Below are 26,325 nucleotides of genomic sequence, written 5' to 3' on the forward strand. Positions count from 1 at the left end.
ATTACAACGGAAACTATACCCAGTTTTTTGAACACATGTCCTGTAATCCTGTTCCTTGTTGTCCTTAGTGTCCTTCGTATCTTCCTTTCCTCGACAATTCTGCAGAAAACTTCCTCTTTTTTATCTAGTCAGTCGAAATTCCACCCTCTGTTCCGTAGAACCAAGTCTCTAACGCATCTGTTCTCATTTCGCCGGTTTTCTTATTGACCGTGATTCAGTTCCATACAACGCTGTGCCCTTAACGTGGAGCCTCTAATCACCGGTTCACGTCCAAAAAGAAGTCCTCCTCCATCTTCTTAGTGGCGACGGTAATCCTGCGGGCCTCTTAGGCAGCTTCTATCATCCGCTGTTGTACAAGCTCGAAACGCTTTTCGTCCGCTTTGCTGCAGAAGTTGTAAAAGGCTGGCCCGAGCTCAAGTTTGAGCTCGTTGACGATTTCCATAATTCCGTTTAGACCGTCGTTGAAACTACATTTCGATTATTTTTTCCGGCAGTGAATGGTTTCTGGAGACACTTCATCACAAATTCCCTTGCAGTCCGAGAACGCGGTTTCCATGAACAGAACACGAACATTGCAATAAAGTAGACACCCCAGAGAACATTTTAAGCCGAAAAGAGAATATTGATTGTTTGACATATTCGTAAAGGACCACTCCCTTAATGCAATAACTTCCATGTCTTCTGTATCCTCATATCGTTAATCGTAGCTAATTTTTCCTCCTTCTAAGGCCAGTTTCTCATTCTCAAGCTAAGAGAGTGTCGCGAACTCTGACCACTTCTCCTCTCATTTTGACAAGGCTATTCGCAGACGGAGAATGACGGCTTCCTCCGACGTCTTCGGCCGATATAGTGACAATTTTTATCCAGAATTTAAGCAGAGCCTGGGACCGAAGCTGGGTCACTGGACGTTTTGATTCATAGCCGAAGACAATGTTCCTTGACTGCAGTGAAAGCCTTTTATGCTTAGCCACATTTTAAGTATATTAATGCGACGACATAATCACGAACATTTAACTATAGTGAAAAGAGTGATATTCACTACGAGTGCTCTCTGGATGTCATAGTGGACGACCAAAAATCGCAGGGGAATAGAATGAAGCATAGAAAAGTCAGCATAGGTCGTAATGTTATCTATCTATTGTATTGCATTGCAAAATTGGATTCCAGTTCAGTACCTTGAATATTGTCGGCATTCTGGGATCCGTACGAGATACGATTGGTAGAGGAAATGAAGAATATACGAAGAAGAGCAGCACGATTCGAATCAGGTTCATTAAGTAAGCTCGAAAGCGTCGCGAAGATACCCAACAAACTGCTGTGGCACACTCTCCAAGAGAGACATTCCACATAACGGTATGGTTTGCCTTTGAGGTTCCGAGTGTGTACTTTCATAGAAGTCAACCAGTATGTTTCTTCGTCCTACGTTTAGCTCAGGGAAAGACCCTGAAGGCAAAATTAGAGAGATACGAGGCCACACATAGGTAATCGTTCTTCGCAAGAGAAATCCTTACTGGGACAGGAAAAGAGAGAAGTGACACTGAAACACAGTGTACCCTCCGCCACAAACCGTAATGTGGCTTGCGGAGTGTAGATACAGATGTATATGTAGATGAATGTGAGTTCTTTAGCCATTCCTGGTAGAATTTAATACGGGATAATCCGTTATATTAGAATCCCAGCAGCGCTGAAATCTATCATTTTTGCGCCTGAAGTTTTTTTAGTTTCGTTTGAGCCGTTGGAGTTCGGTAGTAGTGAATGTAAGCAGCCTGTCACACCTACATACTCTAAACACAATTGATTTTGCAAGCTATTCGACTCTTTGTAGGTTTACTACACCAGAGGACGATACTTGCGGTGGTAATAGCTCACATTGTTCAGTACAGGTGCTGGAGGAGTTTAATTACCAATAAATAATCAAAAATTCATAAATAAAAGGAATGGAAAATTATCTTCCCTGGTTACAAAAAAATTATTCCAGGATGTGGCACCTGTTTTATACTCGAATGCCGACACAGCGAGAGCATAATTCGGGCGTATAGATCCACATTTTAACATTTATGTGAGGGTCGCCTCGTCAGATGGTTCTACAACGGAAGAAATAGATCAGTTCGTTCAAGTCAATTATTAATTGATTGATTGAAATGTAATATGATTCACTGATCAAAAGAAACTCTCAGCGACAGTTCACTATGCCATGGATAATGGAATTACTCCACACGGTATTACAAGCAGAAAGAAACTGTTCTTGAAAAAAAAAATGTCGTGTTATTGACTTCACTCAATAAAAGGTGACGCCACATGAATGCCCTTGGAAGACTACTACCAAACAAGCCAATAACCTTTCAAAGTCTGAGCAGCTCGAAAATGCAGTAATACTGGAAAAGGTCGACCCATAATCAAAGTCCAAGAAATCCGCTATAAAAAGGTAATTCACGTCGTAAAATAAACCCGCAAATAATGAGATGCTCAGAGGAAAAGCAGGTTAATTGCAAACCGATACACTTACTCCAAAAGAACAGCGAAAGACGCTGGGACGGACACGTTTCTATATCTCCGAAACAAAACATCCACCGAATTGTGAACACCATGTCCCCGAACACAACTGTCTGTCCTATGAGGATCACTCCATAAGAAATGCACACTATTTTCGTAAAAATACAGTTTTCATTCTGCATGTGTGAAAGTTTTACATTGTGTAGATATATCCATCCCGCTTGTTTTGAAACTTAGTTCAACCTGTTCCCGTGTCTTCAAGATGGTTGCTACACTTCACATTCGTCATAAACAACGTGCTGTCATAGAATTCCTGTGCTGCGAAAACGAGGCCATGGGAAACACCCACAAGAGGTTGAAAAAGGTGTATGGAGATGCTGCTGTCAAGTGCAGTACAGTTAGTCGGCGGGCAAGCAGGTTACGTGAAGAAAGCTGGCACGGCAATATTGAGGATTGTCCTCGCAGCAGCAGGCCTCGTACTGCACACACTCAAGACGATGTGTAGAGAGTTAACGAATTTGTGACTGCTGACAGACGCATCACAGTGAACGAATTGTCACGCTACGTTGGGATAGGGGAAGGAGTGTTTGCAGAATACTGAAAGTGCTGGCGTTAAAAAAGGTTTGTACCAGGTGGGTTCCCAGTATGTGGACAGTGCCTCACAAAGAAACAGTAAAAACGGTATGCAGCGAACTTTTGGAACAGTACGAGAATGGTGGAGATGAATTTCTTGGAAGAACTGTGACAGGCGAAGAAACATGGCTCCATCATTTTTGACCAGAGACGAAGAGGCAATCAATGGAGTTGCATCATGCAAATTCACCCAAGAAAAAAAAAAGAACTCTACACCACACCTTCTGCTGGATTCCAAAGTACTCTTGCTTGTGGACATCATGCCACGTGGGACCACCATAAATTCTGATGCATATGTGACTACACTGAAGAAACTTCAAGCTCGATTGAGTCGTGTTCGACCACATCGGTAAAAGCAGGGTGTTTTGCTGTTGCACGACAATGTACGGCCACATGACAGCCTAAAAACCACGGAAGCGATCACAAAACTCGGCTAGACAACACTGAAACACACGCCTTACAGTCCTGACCTGGCTCCACGTGACTATCATCTATTTGGGAAATTGAAAGACTCTCTTCGTGGAACAAGGTTTGAAAATGATGACTCCCTTGTGCCCGCTGCCAAACAGTGGCTCCAACAGGTTGGTCCAGAATTTTACCGTGCGGGTATATAGGTGCTGGTTCCAAGATGGCGTAAGGCCGTTGAGAGGGACGCAAATTATGTGGAGAAATGAAAATATTGTTCCTAAAGGATGTATCTACACACGGTAAAACTTTGAAACATGTAGAATAAAAGATGGATTTTTGTAAAAAATAGTGTGCGTTTCTTTTGGAGTAACCCTCATATATTCCTCACCGCCCCTGTACACTACCGGAGGAGGGGTCGAATTCCGAGTTCTGCCACCATGGCAGCCGAAAATTTCTCGTCACATTCGTAACTGCAGGTGACGCCCCAGAATTTTCTCCAAAGATGCTTGTTGTATTTCTGCAAACTGATTTGAAGTTGGTGGTGGGCGGGCTTTAATCCCGATTGGCAAAAATTCGTCTGATGCAAAAGGTTGCTCGTTGCCCCGTTGTGTATAGTAATATGGCGGTGTCTCTTTTCCTGTGATTTCTTCTAGGATATCTCGAAGGCGTATCCGGCTACACACCAAGGACCACTTGTATTTGTCACAGCACTGAGAACACGCCTTATGGTACCCTTGTCTGGCAGGGCCACTACTGCCACCAGCATCCTTACGCGGCTCTAGTCTCCTTGGAGGAATGCAGGGTAACGTCCCAAAAATCCGCTCCTCGGCCACCGAAAGTCCAAAGTTTGCACACGGTCTCTCTCACCACGTTACTGCAATAAGGAGTTTAAAGAGCTCAACACTCCAGACTTCACAAGTCCTTTTCCTCCATCCACAAAATTTCGGATAATTCCACAGCTATGACTATACTTATGGTCGCTTAGTGACATGTGACTAACCATTTACGTAACTGCGTGTCTCATAGTTCGTTAGGTGACTACAGCCACTCCCACTTTAAAGGATACCTGATGTTGGAGGAATTGGAATTAAGATAGGCTAGTGACAAGCATGATATTTTTTGTCAGATTCAAAACCTCAAAAGCAACTAGCTACCCATTCGTCTCTGCTAATACTGTTTTCACGTTATTGGTCCATTTCATATCGCTTTATTAGCTAAAATACCGTATTTTTGCATCTTTAAAGGAGTGGTTAAAATTTGTACAGGATCTACGCCGTCTCTTGACTGTGTAATGTTGGATTCATTTTAATAACGCAGGAGTGATGGTGAGGTGCAATCTGCTACTCCACTTTCATAACTAAGAGCACGCCCAAACTCTTAAAATTTGTTCATATTGTTAGAAATTGTTTCTTATTCATATTTGTGCAGAATTTAGTCTTTGAAATATACAATGTTAGAGACATCCTAGTTATAGGTTACGTAGGAAGTATTTGGCGCACTTTACGGAAAACATAACATCTGTAGATATTTTATTAAGCAAGATGCTTGTGCCGAAAGTCTAGGCTACTTAATTAGGAAATGGATTTTTGTCTATGGCAATGGGACCGTCCGCCGACACGTTCGCTCTGATATTGTTTAACAGCGGTTAAGTAAACACGTCACTGTATTGACAATATAAACGGAATATTAATAAGGTAGCCTTACTTCACTAGATGGGTTATTTATTAGAGGGAATTCCTGACGTGATTATAACGGGAATACGGTGTATCGCATTTTTCACGTGATACCACACGAATAAAACAGGGAGCTTAGCAGCACTTCACAAAAACATTTCTTCGGAGACACACTTCAGTAGCACTAAGAATGTATGCAAAATCTGAAACAACCACAAATGTACAAATGTATTTAAAAATAATCAATCAAAAATACCATAAAATAAGTGTGGTGGCTTTATTACAGTAACGTAACACCGTCTCAACAGGCCTCAGCACACAGGCGTCAAATGGATGCGGATATGGAGGGGCATGTGGTCAGCACACTACTCTCCCGGCCGTATGTCAGTTTGCTAGACCGGAGCCGCTACTTCTCAATCAAGTAGCTCCTCAGTTTGCCCCACAAGGGCTGAGTGGACCCTCCTATGACAACAGCGCTCGGCAGATCAGTGCTAGCCCTGTCGGACAGCGCATAACTTCGATGATCTGACGGGAACCGTTGTTGCCACTGCGGCAAGGCCGTTGGCCTCAATTTACAGTAATAATCATTTATTTGGAATGAATTTTTATGATGTATGTGAAACAAGCTTTCGCAGAATAGTGAGCGAATGTTTATTTCACATACAATATTTATACAGGGTTACAAAAGGGTACGGCCAAACTTTCAGGAAACATTCCTTACGCACAAACAAAGAAAATATGTTATGTGGACATGTTTCTGGAAACGCTTAATTTCCATGTTAGAGCTCATTTTAGTTTCGTCAGTATCTACTGTACTTCCTCGATTCACCGCCAGTTGGCCCAATTGAAGGAAAGTAATGTTGACTTCGGTGCTTGTGTTGACATGCGACTCATTGCTCTACAGTACTAGCATCAAGTAAATCAGTACGTAGCATCAACAGGTTAGTGTTCATCACGAACGTGGTTTTGAAATCAGTGCAATGTTTACAAATTCGGAGTTGGCAGATGCCCATTTGATGTATTGATTAGCACGGGGCAACAGCCGTGGCGCGGTACGTTTGTATCGAGACAGATTTCCGGAACGAAGGTGTCCCGACAGGAAGACGTTCGAAGCAATTGATCGGCGTCTTATGGAGCACGGAACATTCCAGCCTATGACTCGCGATTAGGGAAGACGTAGAACGACGAGGACACCTGCAATTGACGGGACACTTCTTCGTGCAGTCAGCGCCAGAGAAGTTGCTGCTGTACAAGGTAACATTGACTACGTCACTGTATGGAGAGTGCTACGGGAGAACAAATTGTTTTCGTACCATGTACAGCGTGTGCAGGCACTATCAGCAGCTGATTGGCCTCCACGGGTACACTTCTGCGAAAGGTTCATCCAGCAATGTGTCGATCATCATTTCAGTGCAAATGTTCTCTTTACGGATGAGGCTTCATTCCGAAGTGATCAAATTATAAATTTTCACAATCAACACGTGTGGGCTGACGAGAATCCACACGCAATTGTGCAATCACGTCATCAACACAGATTTTCTGTGAACGTTTGGGCAGGCATTGTTGGTGATGTCTTGATTGGCCCCATGTTATTCCACCTACGCTCAATGGAGCACGTTATAATGATTTCATACGGGATACTCGACCGGTGTTGCTAGAACATGTACCTTTACAAGTACGACACAACATGTGGTTCATGCACGATGGAGCTCCTCCGCATTTCAGTCGAAGTGTTCGTACGCTTCTCAATAACAGATTCGGTGACCGATGGATTGGTAGAGGCGGACCAATTCCATGATCTCCACGCTCTCCTGACCTCACCCCTCTTGACTTCCATTACTGGGACATTTGAAAGCTTTTGTCTACGCAACCCCGGCACCAAATGTAGAGACTCTTCGTGCTCGTATTGTGGACGTCTGTGATACAATACACCATTCTCCAGGCCTGCATCAGCGCATCAGGGATTCCATGCGACGGAGGGTGGATGCATGTATCCTCGCTAACGGAGGACACTTTGAACATTTCCTGTAACAAAGTGTTTGAAGTCACCGCTGGTACGTTCTGTTGCTGTTTGTTTCCATTCCATGATTAATGTGATTTGAAGAGAAGTAATAAAATGAGCTCTAACATGGAAAGTAAGCTATTCCGGTCACATGTCCGCATAACATATTTTCTTTCTTTGTGTGTGAGGAATATTTCCTGAAAGGTTGGCCGTACCTTTTTGTAACACCCTGTATATGATAATGGATAGATTCCCAAAGACGTCGTATGAGCACTGAATTCATTCTGTGCCTGATGTTTGACTTTTTCCATTTCAATGAAGTCAGCCTGAATGCACAAGTTTTTTTTTAAAAAAGGTACAAATGGCTCTGAGCACAATGGGACTTAACATTTGTGGTCATCAGTCCCCCAATCCCCTAGAACTTAGAACTGCTTAAACCTAACTAACCTAAGAACATCACACACATCCATGCCCGAGGCAGGATTCGAACCTGCAACCGTAGCGGTCACGCGGTTCCAGACTGAAGCTCCTAGAAACGCACAGCTACACCGGCCGGCAATGCAAAAGTACTGACTCTCTTAATTTCAAGTTATAATTACAAATAAACTTTTCCGATATTTTCCTTTGATTGCGTTGCACACATCAAAAAAGTTTGATCACCCTGCTTCCCAAAACTCCTGAAGATAGACGTCGACTGTGGATATTGTATCACAGACAGGGTCCCTTTGACTGTTCAGAGATATCACTAAACCCACCCAAAGATGTAAACAACCATGCATGAGCAGCGCCTATTAGGCGAAGGGGATCCGATAGTTCATCAGTTCCAGTCATTCCACCAGCTCGGGTTGTCTGTAGTTCAACCATGCGAAGACGGTCAATACAGCGGTTCGATCGAGTCCGCATTCTTACTTCGTGCCAGGAAGGGCTCTCAACAACTGTCCAGGCGTCTGGGAGTGAACGAAAGCGATGTTGTTCGGACATGGAGGAGATACAGAGAGAAAGGAAGTGTCAATGAGATGCCTCGCTCAGGTCGCCTAAGGGCTTTCCTTGCCACCACAGAACGTCTCATACTGGGCGCAATAGGTTGCATGATGCAACTTCACTCGCGACGTACGTTTCGAAGTCCATCTTTGCAACCGCGACACCATACAGCGCGGAACAGATGGGCCCAAGGACATGCCGTATGGACCGCTAAGGATTCGCATCACGTTCTCTTCACCGAAGAGTGTCGCATATGTCGTCAATAAGACAATCGTCGGAGACGTGTCTGGAGTCAACCCGGTCAGGCTGAAAGCCTTAGAAACACTGTCCAACGAGTGGAGCAACGTGGAGTTTCCCTGCTGTTGATGGTCAGGGAAGGCGCCGTAATGTAAGGAACGCCATCCTCCGACCGACAGTGAAACCATATCGGCAGCATATTGGCTAGGCATTCGCCTTCGTGGACGACAGTTCGCACCCCATCGTGCACATCTGGTGAATGACATCCCTCGACTAGTGTGTTCAGCGTGTTCTCCGAACATGAACCCCATCGAACATACCTGGGATCGCCTGAAAAGGACTGTTTATGGACGACGTGACCCACCAACCACTCTGAAGGATCTACGCCGAATCGCCGTTGAGGAGTTGGACAGTATAGACCAAAACTGCCTTGATGAGCTCGTGGATAGTATGCCACGACGAATACAGGCTTGCATCAACGGAAGAGGACGTGCTACAGGGTATTAGAGGTAACGGTGTGTACAGCAATCTGGACCACTACCTCTGAAGGTCTTGCTGTGTGGTGGCACAACATGCGATATGTGGTTTTCATGAGCAATAAAAAGGGCGGGAATGATGTTTATTTTGATCTCTATTCCAAATTTCTGTACAGGATCTGGAACTCTCAGAACTGAGATGTGTATATGTGTATATAAAACCGTTCTTTTTATGATTCTAAATGAACGGGAAGTAATCTACAGCTTTTTATGAGTGAGTGTGTGATTAGCAAAACATTGAATCTGAAGGGCTGTGACTTATGACTGCACTGACTTAGAAGCTTCCTTATTTGAGCAACACCAAAGAACCACAGACCACAGTTTGTGTCATAAATTTCAACTTCATACGTCTACCCGTTCTCAGAACAAAAGTTTTCACTTGGCCTACATTTTATCTTACACAAAGTACTGCAATCACAGCATTGACTTCTGTTACTTGACTGTGTCTAATTTAACTCAAAGTTTTTCGAAGGCAGGCAGTCCTTCACAAACCACCATAAAATTTCACATAATGCAAGGCAAGCGGACCTTGTAGGCGAACGGTGAGATGCGAGAACGGCAAGATCCTCATCGGCCAGTTCATCGTTGCGGCAGATCTCCCGACTCCACACAACTGTCACTCATTTGCATTTGTTAAAACTGAGAACGCAAAACGGCTTTGGTTGATATCTTCTCATTTCCATGAAGTACACGCGTAAGCACTCCGTCTTCGGGCCACGAGTGACCTACTGGAACCATCCGACCACCGTGTCGTCCTCCGTGGACGATGCGGATAGGAGGGGCGTGGGACCAGCATACCGCTCTCCCGGTCGTTATGATGGTATTCTTGACCGAAGCCGCTACTGTTTGGTCGAGTAGCTCCTCAATTGGCATCACGAAGCTGGGTGCACCCCGAAAAGTGGGAACAGCGCATGGCGGCTGGATGGTCACCCATCCAAGTGCCGGTCACGCCCAACAGCGCTTTACTTCTGTGATCTCACTGGAACCGTTGTATCCACTGAGGCAAGGCCTTTGCCAAGCACACGGAAGGTGGGTAAAGAGCGAGCGATCGAGAGAGCTAGCTGCACCGGCCAATTCAACCGACAAATTACAGATAGCACCGAAGTCAACTTTCAGCTTCGAAGTGCCACTTATTATTGAACCCATATATCTACCTTCGTTAATGTAGCAGTTATAGACTTGAGAAATTGAATGTATCTCCTTATATCCACCATTATTTGATAAATGCCAGTTTTTATGTTGTTGTTACAAAAATCACTGGCAGGTGCGCACTGACATAAGTAAAAAAAAGATTTGAAATAAAATAGGAAAACACAGGGAAAATAATAAAAAATCTGTAAAAGCAACTAGTGTAACCGTTTATTATAACATATTAAATATCAAACCACATTTACTACCTCTAGAATACAGAGTCAGTATTATCTAATGTCGTTGTGGGACCACGACTCTTTGGCAGGTGAAGTGGTGGCTGACGTTCAACGAGCCGTACACGTTCACCCGCGGCTACGCCTCCAGCGGCAGCCAGGCCCCGTCACAGAACGCTCCGGGCATCGGCGACTACCTGGCGGCGCACACCGTCATCAGGGCACACGGCATGGTCTACCGCCTCTACGACGAGCAGTACCGCCCCACGCAGAATGGTAGGTCCAGACGCTTCACAGCAATTCACCTGCTCTTATCGTCCTTTTTCTATTTGTTGCCTTTGTCCAGCGTCAGTTCAGGGTAGGCGATGTAATTTACGCGTTTGGCATAGTTAATTTAAGAGATGCCGGGATTCCTTTCACTTTGCTACCCCGTTACCCCCGGAGACTGAACATATGTACCCCTAGCTGCCTGGTTGTAGTGTTATTCATATGGAAGTGAGCGAAAGTTTTCTAAATGTTTGAGGATTGCGTAACTGAGATGGAGCTTTGGTACCAGACCGGTATTGATCTAGTGAGGTGTGGGAAACTGCCTAGAAACCACATCAAGGGTGGCCGGCACGTCGGTCCTCGTCATAAATCTTCCGCGAAGTGGCCAGCTCGCTTCGAAACCTGTATATAACAGAAAAATGGATATAAAATCCCGCAAAACGATGTTCAATTTAGATTCTTTGGGTTACTGGTCAGGGATCCGATGCCGGAATTACCTATTTGATACATTAAAAAATTATAAATTTCGCAGATACCAGTAAAACACCGCGTATAAAGTACTGTGAGGTCGCTGATAACGCAGGAGAAGTCGAAATGACGTACTGAAACGTTTGATTTGATATTTTATATTTTAAGTCGAAATCTTAGTCAGTTTTGTCACTTGCATCAGAAGCGCCGCTGTCTGATTTTCTATCGATAGGTGGTTCGAAAAATCGATCTTTTGCCTTAGGTGGCATCTTTTTATCTACTTCTCTGGAACCTCTGGTTGAGCGGTTCCGAAGGTGGCAGAGGCCGATGGAATACGCCATGCATGGAAATGGCATACCACTGAATTGCTGAAGTGCCTAAAGAAGTCTGTATTTGCAATGCTAATAACTTCAGATTTAACAGGTATAAATATAAAAAAAAACTTGCTTACTTGGCTTAATTTCATTGTATCAAGTCATATGGGATCATATTCTGGGATAGCTCGTCAAACCGAGCAAAAATTTTCAGAGTCAAAGGCATGTAATAAGATGCGTTTCTAGTGTCAATTCAAGAAGATAAAATAGAAATTCGTTCAAGGAACTGCGTATTCTAATCACTGGTTCTCAGTATATTTATTCCTTAATGAAATATGTTGCAAATAACATATTTCTGTTTTTTCAGTACTAGGAATAAGAACGAATTACAGAAAGATCTAAAACTACTTACCTTGATCCAGAAAGGACTCCAGTATTCAGGAACACACGTATTCAAGAGACTGCCAGCAACCATTAAAAACTTGGTTTCAGATAAAGCACAGTTCAAAGAGGGTTTGAAAGACTTTTTACTAGGCAACTGCTTCTGCTTTATAGATAAGTGTCTTAACAGGAGCTTTTAGACCAGCTTAGGCATAAATATTTGCCAGATACCAGCTTTCACAGCACTTGGTCACAACAGTCGAGATTAGACATTATGTGCACCATAAACTTATCAAAAGTGCATAACTACGCAGGTTGGAATTTAAATAGTGGTAACACTGCTGTGGAGACACTATGCAATGGAATATACTATTGCAGTTGACACCACACGTTATTGACATACCTACCTTACCACCGAGCAAATGGACTCGCCCGTCCTACGTCACCGGCGTGCGCACAATCGAGGGAAACACAGTTACTTGTGAGCGAGCGGTCTAACGTAACGGTGTCACTATGTTTTCGCAACAGGAACAACGGAGTTGGATCAAGACTGTATGTGCCAGAGGTCATACAGCACGACAGTGTCATCAAGGTCTTCAAGAGGTATGCAAGGAGTCGGCATTGCCTTACAGAACAGTGGCACGTTGGGTAAAAGCCTTCAACGAAGGTCGGCAGACTGTGGCAGACATGCATGTGGCAGATCGTCCTAGCGTCTCTGCAGTAGAAGTGCATGCTGTTCGTTTTTAGAGCATTACCTGCGAACAGCTTTGCGAAACAAGCGGCTACACTTTCTGCGCAACCCACCCGTCATTTTGCATGACAACGCGCTTTCGCATACATCTCTAGCTTGACTGCTCTGTTCCGTTGATGGGACTGGGAAGTACTGCACCATCCACCATACTCCACGGACTTAAGTCTTTCTGACTTCGGTTTGATTCAGAAGATGAAGAACCCATTTCGTGGTATTCGCTTCAGAACTGTTCAGAGATTCGACAGGCAGTAGACAGCTACATTAGCACCACCAACAGAACAGGCTCTGCTAACGGTATACTACGCCCTCCACATCGCTGGCAACGAGTTCTACAAAACGCTGGTGACTACTTTGAAGGACAGTTACAGGTGCAAACATGTAACTCTTTTGCATCGGTTGTGAATAAATAGTTGCCACTATTTAAGTTTCAACCCTCGTACATTTCATTCTGATGGTGTATTAATTCTGTAAATATTAGTGCGACGTAAAATTTGCAAATACTCAAACCGTCACAAAGGGAAATCATAAGAGAACGTAAACATAGGCTTGTAGTTCACAAAGGTTTCTTACAAATATCCCCAAAAACAGTTTCACAAAATCTTTTACAAATCTGGCCTTTCAATAGCCACCAACAACAAATATATATAAAAACCTTATACAGCCTTTACAAGAGGATATGTAATGAAACAAGAAAAGTAAAGACCATTCCTTTTAACTAAATCACAAATAGAGCCAGATCAACATAGATGACAAGCATAACAGCCCACAAATTTAATAGGAACTTACCGGGACTAAATCCTCGTTGGTAAAACAAGAAACAGAACAGAACATTAAATAATAAATATTAAGTAAAAGAGCAAATTCCCCAACAAGGAACCTTAGACTAATAAACAGATCATAGAGCAACGTAATTTCACCAATTCTATAGTGACTTACTCCACTGAACTCACTCGTGAAATCCCTTCAAATATAACAACAATATTTAGGCAGAAAAGACAATTATGTTAATAACCAGTTCAAGATCCACGCAACAGCGGCCAAACCAACAACAGATGACCCACCTTAATACAAGAGTGACTCAATTACTAGCAACAGGGGACGCACCTTGGCGCAGCCAGAACACATTAACAAAAGGAATCTCCAAATAATTACAAGAGAGAATACTCAACTTCTGTCAACTACTGGAGCGAGCAGCGACTCTGTCAGGATACAGACAAGTAGCGCCGAACATCACCAAACGTAGTTGACCGAGCTAACGGCGTCCGAACACATTTCAATCAAGGAGCCGCCCCCTGTACTGGCCAATCCGCAGCTGACTGTGCCCGCTGCTCGTAGTACACTGTGACATAAAACAAAGAAACCAGACAACTAAAGCAAAGGACACAACACAAACACTTTTCTTTTCAGAGTTATGACCCCCCTTTAAATTTAATACCCTTAACAAGCGGAAGACCTAAACAAATAGCATGGAAATTTATTCACTTCTGACAGCTCATAATTCCTTACTCCAGCAGGCAGACCCCATAAAGTGTGGAGAAGTTAACGGCCTGCTGAACCAAGAGCATAAAAACCCATAATACAAGATACCAAAGCCACAACCCTTTCAAATGGGGACCACAGAACAAATCAAAGATACTCAAGTAAAATTACAAGCACACTGTCTTCACAATAAACTTGTCCTCCGCACTATCGTAGAATATCTCATGCAGCCTGCACACTACTAACGCTTAGTGCTCCCGTCACTGAGCAAAGTCTTACACAGAATGAGATTTTCACTCTGCAGCGGAGTGTGCGCTGATATGAAACTTCCTGGCAGATTAAAACTGTGTTCCCGACCGAGACTCGAACTCGGGACCTTTGCCTGTCGTGGGCAAGTGCTCTACTAACTGAGCTACTCAAGGACGACTCACGCCCCGTCCTCACAGCTTTACTTCAGCGAGTACCTCGTCTCCTCCCTTCCAAACTTTACAGAAGCTCTCCAGCGAAACCTTGCAGAACTAGCACTCCTGAAAGAAAGGATATTGCGGAGACGTGGCTTAGCCACAGCCTGGGGGATGTTTCCAGAATGAGATTTTCGGTCTGCAGCGGAGTGTGCGCTGATACGAAACTTCCTGGCAGATTAAAACTGTGTTCCGGACCGAGACTCGAACTCGGGACCTTTGTCTGTCACGGGAAAGTGCTCTACCAACTGAGCTACCCAAGCACGACTCACGTCCCGTCCTGCCAGTACCTCCTCTCCTACCTTCCAAACTTTACTGGCAGATGTAAAGCTGTGAGGACGGGGCGTGAGTCGTGCTAGGGTAGCTCAGTTGGTAGATCACTTGCCCGCGAAAGGCAAAGATCCCGAGTTCGAGTCTCGGTCCGGCACACAGTTTTAATCTGCCAGGAAGTTTCAAAGTCTTACACTTTTAACACCACTACTCAACATATACCGGAACCAATAGTGAATTCCTTATTCCCGCCACTTGAGATACGAGTACAATGTACAATGATCTCGGAGGATTAAAGTCGGCACGCGCATATTTTTTGTGTTTCTGTTCTATTCAGGTCTGACCTGAGTTGGATCAATGAGCACGGGGCGGATTCAATCCGGTGCCAGTGCACAACACCAAATCGAAAACGTGCCTTACAACAGACAACTGTACGGACCAGTTACCACGTTTCTTGGATGGGGACGTCCAGCTGAAACCTTTGCCTTACGACCAAGGGCCCCCAAAACCCTGCTTTGAACTAGGCGACTGGAACTATTTTTAATTTAGTTCAGGAATGACGTGTCTTAGACGAAATGTTTGAGTGAGTACAGAAGTTATTACACAGCAGTTGTACTAAATATGTGGTTTATGAAACACATTTTGGGACTGCGTTACTCGATTATCGGTACTATGAAACAAGGAAAACACAATCCATTTTTCCACATTATTACAATACTAAGATATTTGGCAAGCCATTGGTATGGCCATTTTCATTTAATATGAAAATGACGCTCTACTAAGAGGATAATGAAAAAGCAGAATTGTAGAATAACGGATTATAAAAGCGAAATGGACTGCAGTGACTCTGCATGCTGGCCGCTAACTAAGTACCTGTAAAATGATGCAGGTCGTTTTTTTCTTCACATTCTGAGAGAGCGTAGGAAAGGGCCACACACTGGATCCGTGACAGAGAAAACGGTGTGGGACGAAACAAAGCAGCAGAATTTAAAAGGCACCAAAGTCTGTGACATTCGCACAGGGAAGGTGGCATAAGGTGTTGTCTCTATGAGAGTTGCCCTGCGGGTTCAGTTCTACTGCTCGTCACCAGCCTAGGAGCCAAGTAGTGCCTAGGTGACCAACTATTGTCAGTGGGAGACCGACGCTCTGCCATGTCTGTAGAGTGCTTTCAGTAAATAACAGTATAGCACTTTCCTAAAAAGCTCAGCTAGCACGAAAGTAAGAGCCTAGGCTCCAGTACAGTTTTTACTTTCTGAGAACCTCTGAAGTGACGCTAACTGATGGGCGCAAAAATGCTGATGGAAATGATTGTGGTGTGATCAACACGGATCACAGAGAGAGGCTTTTAGGGAAAGAGGGATTGATCAAAGAGTCACTGGACTTTTAATGTGCCGTGTTTTTCTGTGTGGGACTTTTGCGGAAGAAACAATCACAGCATTGGTGGGCTAAGTGTTCTTATTGTTTGAAGAGAGAGGCGGTTGTGCATAGAAGAGTTCGTCCGAAGATGGAGACGGGGATGGATTTAGGAGTTCCTTCACGGTTCACTTTTCATATAGGTGGAACAACGTTCCATGTTCTATACTTCAGAGAGACAGCTATGACGGAAATGCTCTGCATGTCTCATGCTGATACTTTATGGACAGCATTATTAGTAGCACCGGCACCTTCGAAAAACCCTTGAACAGAATTTAGTGAAGGCACTGCTGATATGTCTCAAATTCAGTAGTGCTATGGGCAGATGCTTGCACTTCCCAGTCCAGCCGACAACCCATAGTCAATGTGTTCGTTTTGTTAGATGTACATTAATCATTTTTAGAATTGCAGTTGCATCTAACGGATTTGTTTTGGTTGGTTGATTTGGGGGAAGGGACCAAACAGCGAGGTCATCAGTTCATCGGGCTAGGGGAGTATGGGGAAGGAATTCGGACCTGCCCTTTCAAAGGAACCATCCCAGGATTCGCCTGTGGCGATTTAGGAATGTTATGCTCGGTGGGCATGCTTTCAGGACTTTCAAATAGCCCTGATAACCAGCAGATACACGTTGTACATTCTATGCAGTGCATCTTTGAAATATTAACTGAGGTTATTAGATAGTCCAATGTATTTCATATTTGAGTATTTGGTTGAATAAATGAATGTATTCGTTTGAAACTTGTTTCGGTTAACATTTTCAGTTAATATTATTTTAATATTGTGTAGTTCTCCACTTTAGGTTCGACAGCTAGTGCCATAATTTCGTTTGTGCACAGTAATTCAGCTCCTGTCTTACAGGTGTGTCCAGCTTTCAACTAATTTTCTCCATCAGGGTAGTCATATGAAACACACACTGGGTTTTGCAGTTGTATGTACTAAAATAAGAAGCTTAGGGTTTGTGAATGTGTATTTGTTCATGTGTATATTGGGTAAGGTTGAAAACTTGTAAACAGTTTGCTGGCGAATCGCTTATTAAATATTTCATCTATGAGAATGATCCTAAAATAAGTTGTTTCTTTAAATATCAGAGGGCAGTCTTTAATCTCTCTTTCCGTTCAAAACAATAATGGTTCCTGCACTCGTACAAGTAAGTAGCTGCGCCTACCTTGTTATAAATATGGCGAGTTTTGTTAGAGTCTCTGTTCCCACTGTCTCTGCAGTATTCAATATTGCAATTCGTCCTTCTTAAACATAACGAAATACACAGTTAAGTTTGTAGAAGACTGATATTTGAGTGGTTATCAGAGTAACTTGGCAGTTTCAAAGATTTAAATTAATGTAATATAGTTTATGTCAGGATGTTCAGCTGGAATGGATACTATATTCATACAGACACCTGTTCCATTTCAATAGATCGCTCACTCAAATTTTATTCAAACAAATAGGAAATCATTTAATGATTAACAGTAACACTAAACTGGCCTTACTGCGTGCTTACACTTCAACGTCTCCAACAGTTTTTCCTACAACAACACCATTACTATGAATGCCCTTTTAAAATAATATTCTTCCTTGTTTAAGTGTAGCATCATCGATCACCAGATCAGGAAGAGTATCTGATGCGAGTATCATAATATTCTTAATGACCTGGCGAAATGTGCGGTCAGCATAGACATTTATGAATAAAGTGCCGAACATGACTGCGGACTCATGTGTAGACTTTATAACTTCAGTTGAGGGCAGACTCAATTTAATTTTCCTTCTTCGAAAATAAACAATTATTAATATCCTTTAGCGCAACTTTTTGTTCCTCTCTCGCTAATCGAACCACTAATGAATCGAACTAACTGGGTTACACGCTTTTCCACCCATACCTATTGACATTTAGCTGTTTCTCTCTCGAAATTTCTACGGTTCCATTCTGATATTAATTCCTTTGCGCATAGTAGTTAAATCACAAATCGTATACACGATTTACAAATACATAAAAGATTTCAACAGTGGGATTAAAATTCAGGGCGATAGGCTTTCAGTGACAAGATTTGCTGATGGCGTTAGTGTCCCTAGTCAATATAAAGAGAAATTACAGGATTTGTTGGATGGAATGAACTGTCTAATGAGTACAGATTACGGGCTGAGAGTAAACAGGAAAAAAATTAAAATTAATTAGATTTAGCAGAGATAAGATAGCGAGAACATTAACATCAAAATTGGGGATTACGAAGCAGACGAATTTAAGGAATTCTGCTACCTTGTAGTCAAAGTTACTCACGGCGAACGTAGTAAGAAGGACATAAAAAGCACATTATTAGGCTCAAAAAGAGCATTCCTGCCCATGAAAAGACTACCGACATCAAATACTGGTCTTGCTTTGAGGAATAAATTTCTGAGAATGTACTTTTGGAACACAGCATTGTATGCTAGTGAACCATCGACAGAGGGAAATCCGAAACAGAACAGATTAGATGCATTAAAAAAACTGGTGCTGTAGAAGAATGTTGAAAATCAGGTAGACAGATAAAGAATGAAGAGGCTCTCCGCGGAATCGACGAAAGAAGGAACATATGGAAAATACTGACATGAAAAAGGGATACTGTGATAGGACATGTATTGAGGCGTCATGGAGCAGCCTCCTTGGTACTAGAGGGAACTTTAGAAGCTAAAAACTGTAGGGCATGACAGAGATTTGAACACATCCATGGAGTAACTGATGACATAGGGTACAAGTGCTACTCTGAGATGAAGAAGCATACTTTAGATACCATAAATACTGCTAACTTAAACGTAAGTAAAGAGTTACACAAAGAAAAATTCAACGTCAAGCAATATTCAAAAAACAAAAAACAAATTTATCTCTCACTTGTCTTGTATCAGCTGATTTCGGATCTTGGGCATTATCAGTTACTAAGAAAACAAAGATATCTTCATGCGACAAAGTTATTTGAATAACATGGGGGTTTGAATAGAGTTCTACAACAAACTTCCTGCATCATCATTGTGTCATACGGACTCAGCATCAAATTCAGTACAAAAACCATTGTTAATGGTGACGAAGTGCACAAATGCAATCTACTGGGTTATAGCGCATTCCACAGTTAATATTTAAGGAAATACTAAGCGATCAAGTTGACTGTTTACGTAAGTATCTTCATAGCTATCGCAGGAAGTGCTAAAACTCGTTGTTATGTTCGCTCGCTGTACTGAGTGAAACAATTCGTGGAGTGCTCTCATCACCTATGGTCACTCGTCCTCACCCTACATAACATCAACATCTGTATCGTCCATGATACTTGTGGAGTAGCAAGTAGATTGCTTCAGTGAGAGGTCGGGCAGATATTACAACACAGACACAAATTGTTAGTTATTTATTAACGCTTGCGCATGCTAAGCACTTACGCTTGTAATAATTATTGTCCAAAGAATGACATGAATTTGATTCTGACACTGAACCGTTGTTTCACATCAGAGTGTAACTGTCATTAACGTGATTAAAATTCAGTGTACAGTTCTGTAGCACGGAGCCGGACTATGCTATGACGACATTGTGGTCGTTAGCGATGATTACAGTTGGTCGCTGATTGGGCCGAGACTGGCTGAGCGCCTCTGTGCTCGGGCATAAATGACTTCCGGGTGGAGTGCCGCAGTGAAACACGAGGGTTCAAAAATGGTTCAAATGGCTCACTTAGAACCGGTCGGCCACCCGAGGGTTCCTGACACTGTCTTGACTTGTGGTGCCGTCGTGAGGTTGCAACAGAGGTTCCTACAGGCAACACCGCATGCTAGTGTGGTCTAAGGTTCTGTGATATCTACTCAGCTGCATAATAGGTTTCAGGAGGTATACCATATACTTTGGAAGATAGCACTACAGACTAATTAGAAGAAAACACTCCATATGCAGGAAAGCAATTTCAGTGGTTACAGGTTATGGTGTAACCCTACAATATGCTCGAAGAAGAGAAGCACAGGCAAATAATTCAAAGTTTATTTCCATATGTTCCACTTCCTACTGGAAGGCATTTAGGAATTCTCTTGACAAAGCCTCGTGTTGCTCTTATTATTCCACCTTGGTATTATTTTATCACAGCAAAGTTATTCATAACCGAACGATCAATTCATCTTTTGTATTTTATTTCTCTCTGTAGACTCCATCTTTCGTCCCCACAGGCAAAAAGGTAAAGGAGTGAGGTCCTGGAGATACTGGAGTTCAAGAATCGTGACAATTTCTATGGGAAGTAAGCTTCAGTTGGTATGTCACCTGACAACTTGAATGTGCAAAGGGCCCTTCGTGCTGGAAGAACATATCCATTCTTGTAGCCAAAGGAATCTTTTCCTAAAATGCTGGAAGTTCTTTCTATAAAGTCCAGATGACGTTGCCCGATACGACAGTGCGGTGACACATTAGGCCCAGCCAAACCACTGCTTGTCGTACCACACCACAGATCTACAGAGATACGCTCCAGAAAACGTTTCTCCACAAAGACATGTGGGATTTCATCGGATGGAATATGGCTGTGGACTCCTAAACGTGTGCTGATTACTTACTCCGGAAGAAAGAGCGTAATGGCTGTTCCGTTAGGTGCGGGCTTAATAGCTTCAATTCTTGCACTTCTTTTTCGTCTTCATAGTCTTCAAACACGCATTATAAGACGTCGTGGTCACGTTTACAATAGATGACTAGTGAAATTCTTATCTCTTGATAACTGGTGGTGCTAGCGACACCGATATTCAACACATCATAATATTATTTCGTCTATGTGATAGGAAAGCTTGTTTGTTTACCATTTATCGGTCTGATCTCAGTTTATTTTTTCTCTTTCAGTTACACAAAACGATCATAAAATACTGCATTGTGTTTTGGCGTTTCAAATATACGTCTCTTTTGCAGGAAAAATCAGTATCACGCTGAACTGTGATTGGTTCGAACCGTACAACGACCTGGAAGAGACTCTGGAGGCTCAGGAACGTATGTTCCAGTTCCAGGTACGATAATTTCATTTTAAATTATTCTGTTTGTCTTTAGCTCGTCTATCGACATAATCCTTGAATGAAACAGTCCTATATTGTTGAGAGGTCTACTACCTTACTATTAATGGTTGCTAGGACATAATAAAGCATTTGCCATGGATTAATACACTATTGTAAGTGTAAATTATAACAAGGTATTCTATCACATGCATAACTAAGAATAGGAGGGTCCTTAGATTCAAGAGGAGCAGGTAACATAATAATAAGGCTTATGAAATTAATAAAATTACTTTCAAATAAAGCGATAGAATAAAACAATGGGGAGGGTACCATCGAATCTATTATCCAGCGCGACAGTATTTTGGCGGGAGGGTTCAGGAAAGAACTTTCATGTGCTCTACTAATACTGAATCGTAATTATGTAATACCTTACCTGACACAGAAGTATCATACTGTTAGCGACGTTCGTACATTTCAGAAAGGTTTAAGATTCAATTGACTGAACAACTATTCTATAAATCCCAAAAGAATTACATTTAGAAGCTGTAAACGTGAAAAACGAGTAGCGAAACTAAGAAAGAATAGTGCAGAAACACTGAGATAAAGCCAAGATGAAGGCACAGGAAAATCAGAATCAGTGTTGAAACAGCATTGTCTTAGGAGGACTGACACGAAAACGAGGAAAAGAACATAATTGCCGAAAAAAGCGCTCTATATTCGGAAGTCAACATCTTTGTACATCTCTTATAAGGAAATTACTTAAGTAAAACTGAATACCGTTTTCCTCACCTTCAACATTGCTACTTGGTTGGATCGTCCTTAGCTTGTTGTCCACAGAATGGTACACAAGTTGCTACTGAAGCTTCCCCACCTCTTAGACATAGGGCGTTACCGGGCCATTAATTGTGTTTATCTCACAAATGGTGACTCCAGTTCTTGGCAGGAAGTAACGCAGGATATTGAATTACGTTGATACTGTCTCTTAAAGTAAAGTGTTCATGGAGTAGGTTCGGTGTGCTTATGTATTATCTTAAAGTATCAATCAACCGCAAAAATACTGTCGCGCTGGATAATAGATTCGATGGTACTGTGTAGATACTGTACAGCTCTCAAATTAGGGTCCACAGTGGTGAAATCGTTCGACATTTGCGCTTGATTATGGGCAGAAATATGACCAAGATACCTCTGAGCTAAACATAGGGAATTGCTTGCGTAGAACATGCAATGATATACCGGGGTGGCTCTTCTCTGACAGTATTCAGGGGTCAGGCATATACCCCAGTCGTCAGTGAAGAGAACCCGACGCCACAGATTCAGGATCTTTTCCACGTGTTCCCAAACCATTTTCTTCAAGCACCAGCTTACTGGGAGATTCGTACCGTTTTTGGTAACGGACATATAGAGACAGGATTTATCGTGTGAAATCACTTGTGTACTGCGTGGGGCCCCAAGACCGTTTCAGTTGCCTCCAAAACAATGGTGCTCATTTCTGTTGCGTTCTGCTCAGGGAATCTACTTGTGATTTAGAGCTGTCGACTGTGCACGGGCACTAAGAGGCAAATCTTCAATGGCTTCTGTCTCGCAACTGTGACTGAATGTTCGTATAACGTTGCTGTAGTGCACACCAATTCGGAAACTTGCCGGGCTCACTAGCCAGCTTGCCTTCTGGTGACAATGCGTGCATTTCCTAAGTTCGAAACGACTTTTCTTGGCATGTCGAACAAACTGTGCAAAAGCCCCATTGTCCTCTTCACGTATGTATGCACAGCACGCACTATTGAACTTTACGTACGCCTCTGTTATAGATGTGAATGTGAAGAAAGTGGATTCCAGTAATAATAATACCCTTACTAATTTAAAAATCATGCAATTCATAATGATGATGAAAAACCTTTCTAGCTCAGTAACCTGCATTGCCTGGGTCTGCATTTATTCCAATTCTACTAGTCCTTTTCCTCCTCCTCACTATCTTTGTCCATCTCTTCCTTTTCACTGTTCATTTTATCCTTTCCATCCCTCTCTCCATCTCCTCCTTCCGTCTCTGTGTGTCTGTCTCCTCCTCCGCCATATCAGTGTCCACGCCCTCCTTCGCCCAGTCTGTCTCTCCATCTCTTTCCGCTCCGTTCTCTGTCCCAGTTATCCCTCCCATGGAAATAGTAGGTTGCTGGTTCTTACTCTTACATTATTTCTTACCACAGAATAAGTAATATGTGTACCATGTTTGGTTGAAATCTATCCACAATTTTAGGAAGAGTGTTTTACCTGCGACTTTGTCCACATCCGCACATGTCACATATATTAAATATGATTCCACATATTTCGCCCTCCAGATTCATTTCCCGCAGCTCGAGCTTTATCTTATAGTATCTCCGTAAGTATGAGTCGTAAGATTGTACTGTGTAGGTACTTTCAGCGGCGTATTTGGATACTGCCTGCGAAATGTAGTTGCGAATGGAGTTAGTAAATAAAAAAAAAAGAAATAAATTCAAACGTTATACGTCATGCAGCAGTTTTTAATCGTCTCAGCGTTTATGGAGTCATTTCGCCTGAAGTGTGTGTCGTATAATAATATAATTTGCAAGTATATTAACTGGTTTATGTGAATACTGTCTGCAAACTTCTGAATACGGTTAGTAGCGAAGAGGTAATAATTAAAAGTGGCGCCTGATGTAGTAAGCGATAAACATTTATCCATTCATCATCTTTGGGGGGTTACCAGCGAGAAACTGTTTAGCAAGGCTTTGAAACGATTTGGAACGTTTATTGCTGTCATTGTCAAATACTGCATGAATAAAGTCTGCGTATTCGCGCATCGTGGGCTACATTTCTTTTTAACTACGAACCTCCCCGCCAACCATTCTGATAGGTAGATGGTTCTTACCTCACAGTGACTCTTTCTAGACGTAAGTGGTTGTATAGGGTGACTGGAAATATTCATTTAAAGTAAGGGTGACGCAGTCTATCTTTTACGGTATGTACCGAAAATGGGCGCTACCTAGAAATCGACCATATTGAATGCGTCTTTTTCTTGATTCAAAAGGGTTCTTGTGATATGTTAAGTAGCATCAACATTTTCTGACAACTTCATTTCTATAAACCAATAGGAAGTAGCAATTATGATTCAAAACTTAACAAATCATTCTGGCTGGAATTACAGGCTGAACTGCTGTCATAAGGGACAGTCATTTAAAATGGTCTCAATCGAATTCCTCTCGGTCAACCCACATTTGAAGGAGCTGGATCCAATAATTATGCAGTAGCTGAAGGTTTCCGCAGAAATTCAGGCACACGCTTCTTTAAGGTTGCTCGAGAAGGTGTGATGATACCTGCTTCTCATTTTCTCTGCATATTCGAATTCTTCAAGTGATCCCACAGCCAAGTGGTATGATATCAGATGTTCTGTGTGGAAATTCCACAGAACCATGTCGGCCAATCCAGTTAAAACGATATTTACCATATAATCACTGACGAACAACTGCTCCGTAGTATGGTAATGCCCATCCTGATGAAATTAAAGGGTAAAGCTGCCATCTGGATTCAGAACTAACGGAAATACCGTTTTTTTGCAGAATTTCCAGGTAGCGTTGACCATTTAGGTTACGGGCAATGAGAATGGGTCCAACTACACGGGTACTCCATATTCCACACAACATAATTTTTATCTCATCAACTACCGCTGAAGGATCCATCCAGTGCGGATTCTGGTCACTCCAGTAACTGTGGCTGTGACAGTTTACTTCACCTCTGACGCAGTTTGCCTTACTGAACAACATATCGTGTACAAAAGAGGGATCCTGTTGAACTTGCTCTAGGGCCCAAGTGCAAACCTGCATACGTCTATTCGCGTGATCCTCTGTTAGGTGCTGGAGGAGGTGAATCGTGAATGGATGGAACTGATAAGCACGAAGTATTCGTACGATTGATGAGTGGCTGATTCCACATTCTGCTGACAGACGTCGCGTGCTGCAGTGTGGAAAGTTCACGAAAGACACCAAAACCGCTCTTTATGTTGTTCGTTAACAGCATTTTTTGGGCGGCCACACTGTGCCTTGTCAGCTCCAGTCCCAGTTTTTTCGAATTTGGAAATTAATCACCTGACGGTGTTGTCTTTCTGGGTGCCGTTTGTTAAAATCTGCCGCTTTGCCTCGGAAGTCCCGTTCTCCAGAGAACAAAATGACCTCAATTGTCTCCTCCTTGGTCAAAGCCATCTTCCGTTACCTGTAACAAAAAGTGTTGTAACTTTTCAACTATAACAACTATTTCGAATCTGTTTAAAGGAATGAACATCTCAGAAAATGCCAATGTTGTATGATATATCACACGAACCCCTTTCCATTTAAGAAAGAGATTTCAGATAGCCGATTTCAAGATGGAGCCCATGTTCGGTATGTATGGCAAAAGATAGACCATCTCATACATACTTTACTGGAATATTCAGGTTTCCCCATTCCTGCAGGTTTCTTAACATAACAGGGTGTACTGCAGCTTTTGACTCTCCTTAAGTTACTAGCAGAAACTGTATTTGAAGAATTATGAGAGATGACATAGGTAAATAAAGAGAGAACGCTTATGGTGGGTTTGAAAATATGTACATAAGACAGTGTAGGGTTACGATGTAGCATTTTCAGTGAAATGTAGGCAGGTGACAGGATTACTTCAGATTAACCGTAGGATCTAGACCAAAATAAAAGTTCTCAGTTGCTCTTCACTAAGATTCCTCAGCTTCGTGTTAAACTGCCGCTGCGTTATGAACACCTTACAGCTTGGCCTGTACGCGAATCCTATCTACGTGGACGGCGACTACCCAGCCGTGGTGCGGGAACGTGTGGACAACAACAGCAGAGCCGAGGGGCGACCCAGGTCCCGCCTGCCCAGCTTCACAGAGGAGGAGAAGAGGATGATCAACGGTCAGTACATCAGCACAAGAGGATGCAGAAACAAGGCAATCTCTTTTCTGTCCCGCCCTACATGCTTCCTTCTGCTCCTATGTGGTCTCCCATTTTTTTATCCTATTTCTCTCTTCGTCTCCCTACGAACGCTTTACGTTAAAATGACAAACCTGCCTGACCTTGATTTGCTTCCGCAGCGTTGATGTTACTAAGACATACATCTGAGGTCTTTAATTCCTTTGTGCCTCAATTAATAAGTGAGTGTTTAGTACATGCCACTTAGTGTGACTTCTGCCCCATAACGTTTCTCTGCATATTCTTGGAGCTTTCCAAGGATAAT

General features: G+C 42.7%; 1 protein-coding gene across 1 annotated transcript in view; it reads left to right on the forward strand.

The window, feature by feature from the left end:
* LOC126281470 (myrosinase 1-like) overlaps nucleotides 1–26,325 on the forward strand; it is a 65,413-nt gene that overhangs the window by 14,870 nt on the left and 24,218 nt on the right. Inside the window, exons 5-7 of the mRNA XM_049980464.1 lie at nucleotides 10,420–10,603; nucleotides 21,017–21,111; nucleotides 25,859–26,003. Of these exons, the coding sequence (XP_049836421.1) occupies nucleotides 10,420–10,603; nucleotides 21,017–21,111; nucleotides 25,859–26,003 (424 nt within the window). The remainder of the gene's footprint in view (nucleotides 1–10,419; nucleotides 10,604–21,016; nucleotides 21,112–25,858; nucleotides 26,004–26,325) is intronic.

Source organism: Schistocerca gregaria, chromosome 7 (genome assembly GCF_023897955.1).
Source record: "Schistocerca gregaria isolate iqSchGreg1 chromosome 7, iqSchGreg1.2, whole genome shotgun sequence".
Taxonomy (NCBI): Eukaryota; Metazoa; Arthropoda; class Insecta; order Orthoptera; family Acrididae; genus Schistocerca; species Schistocerca gregaria.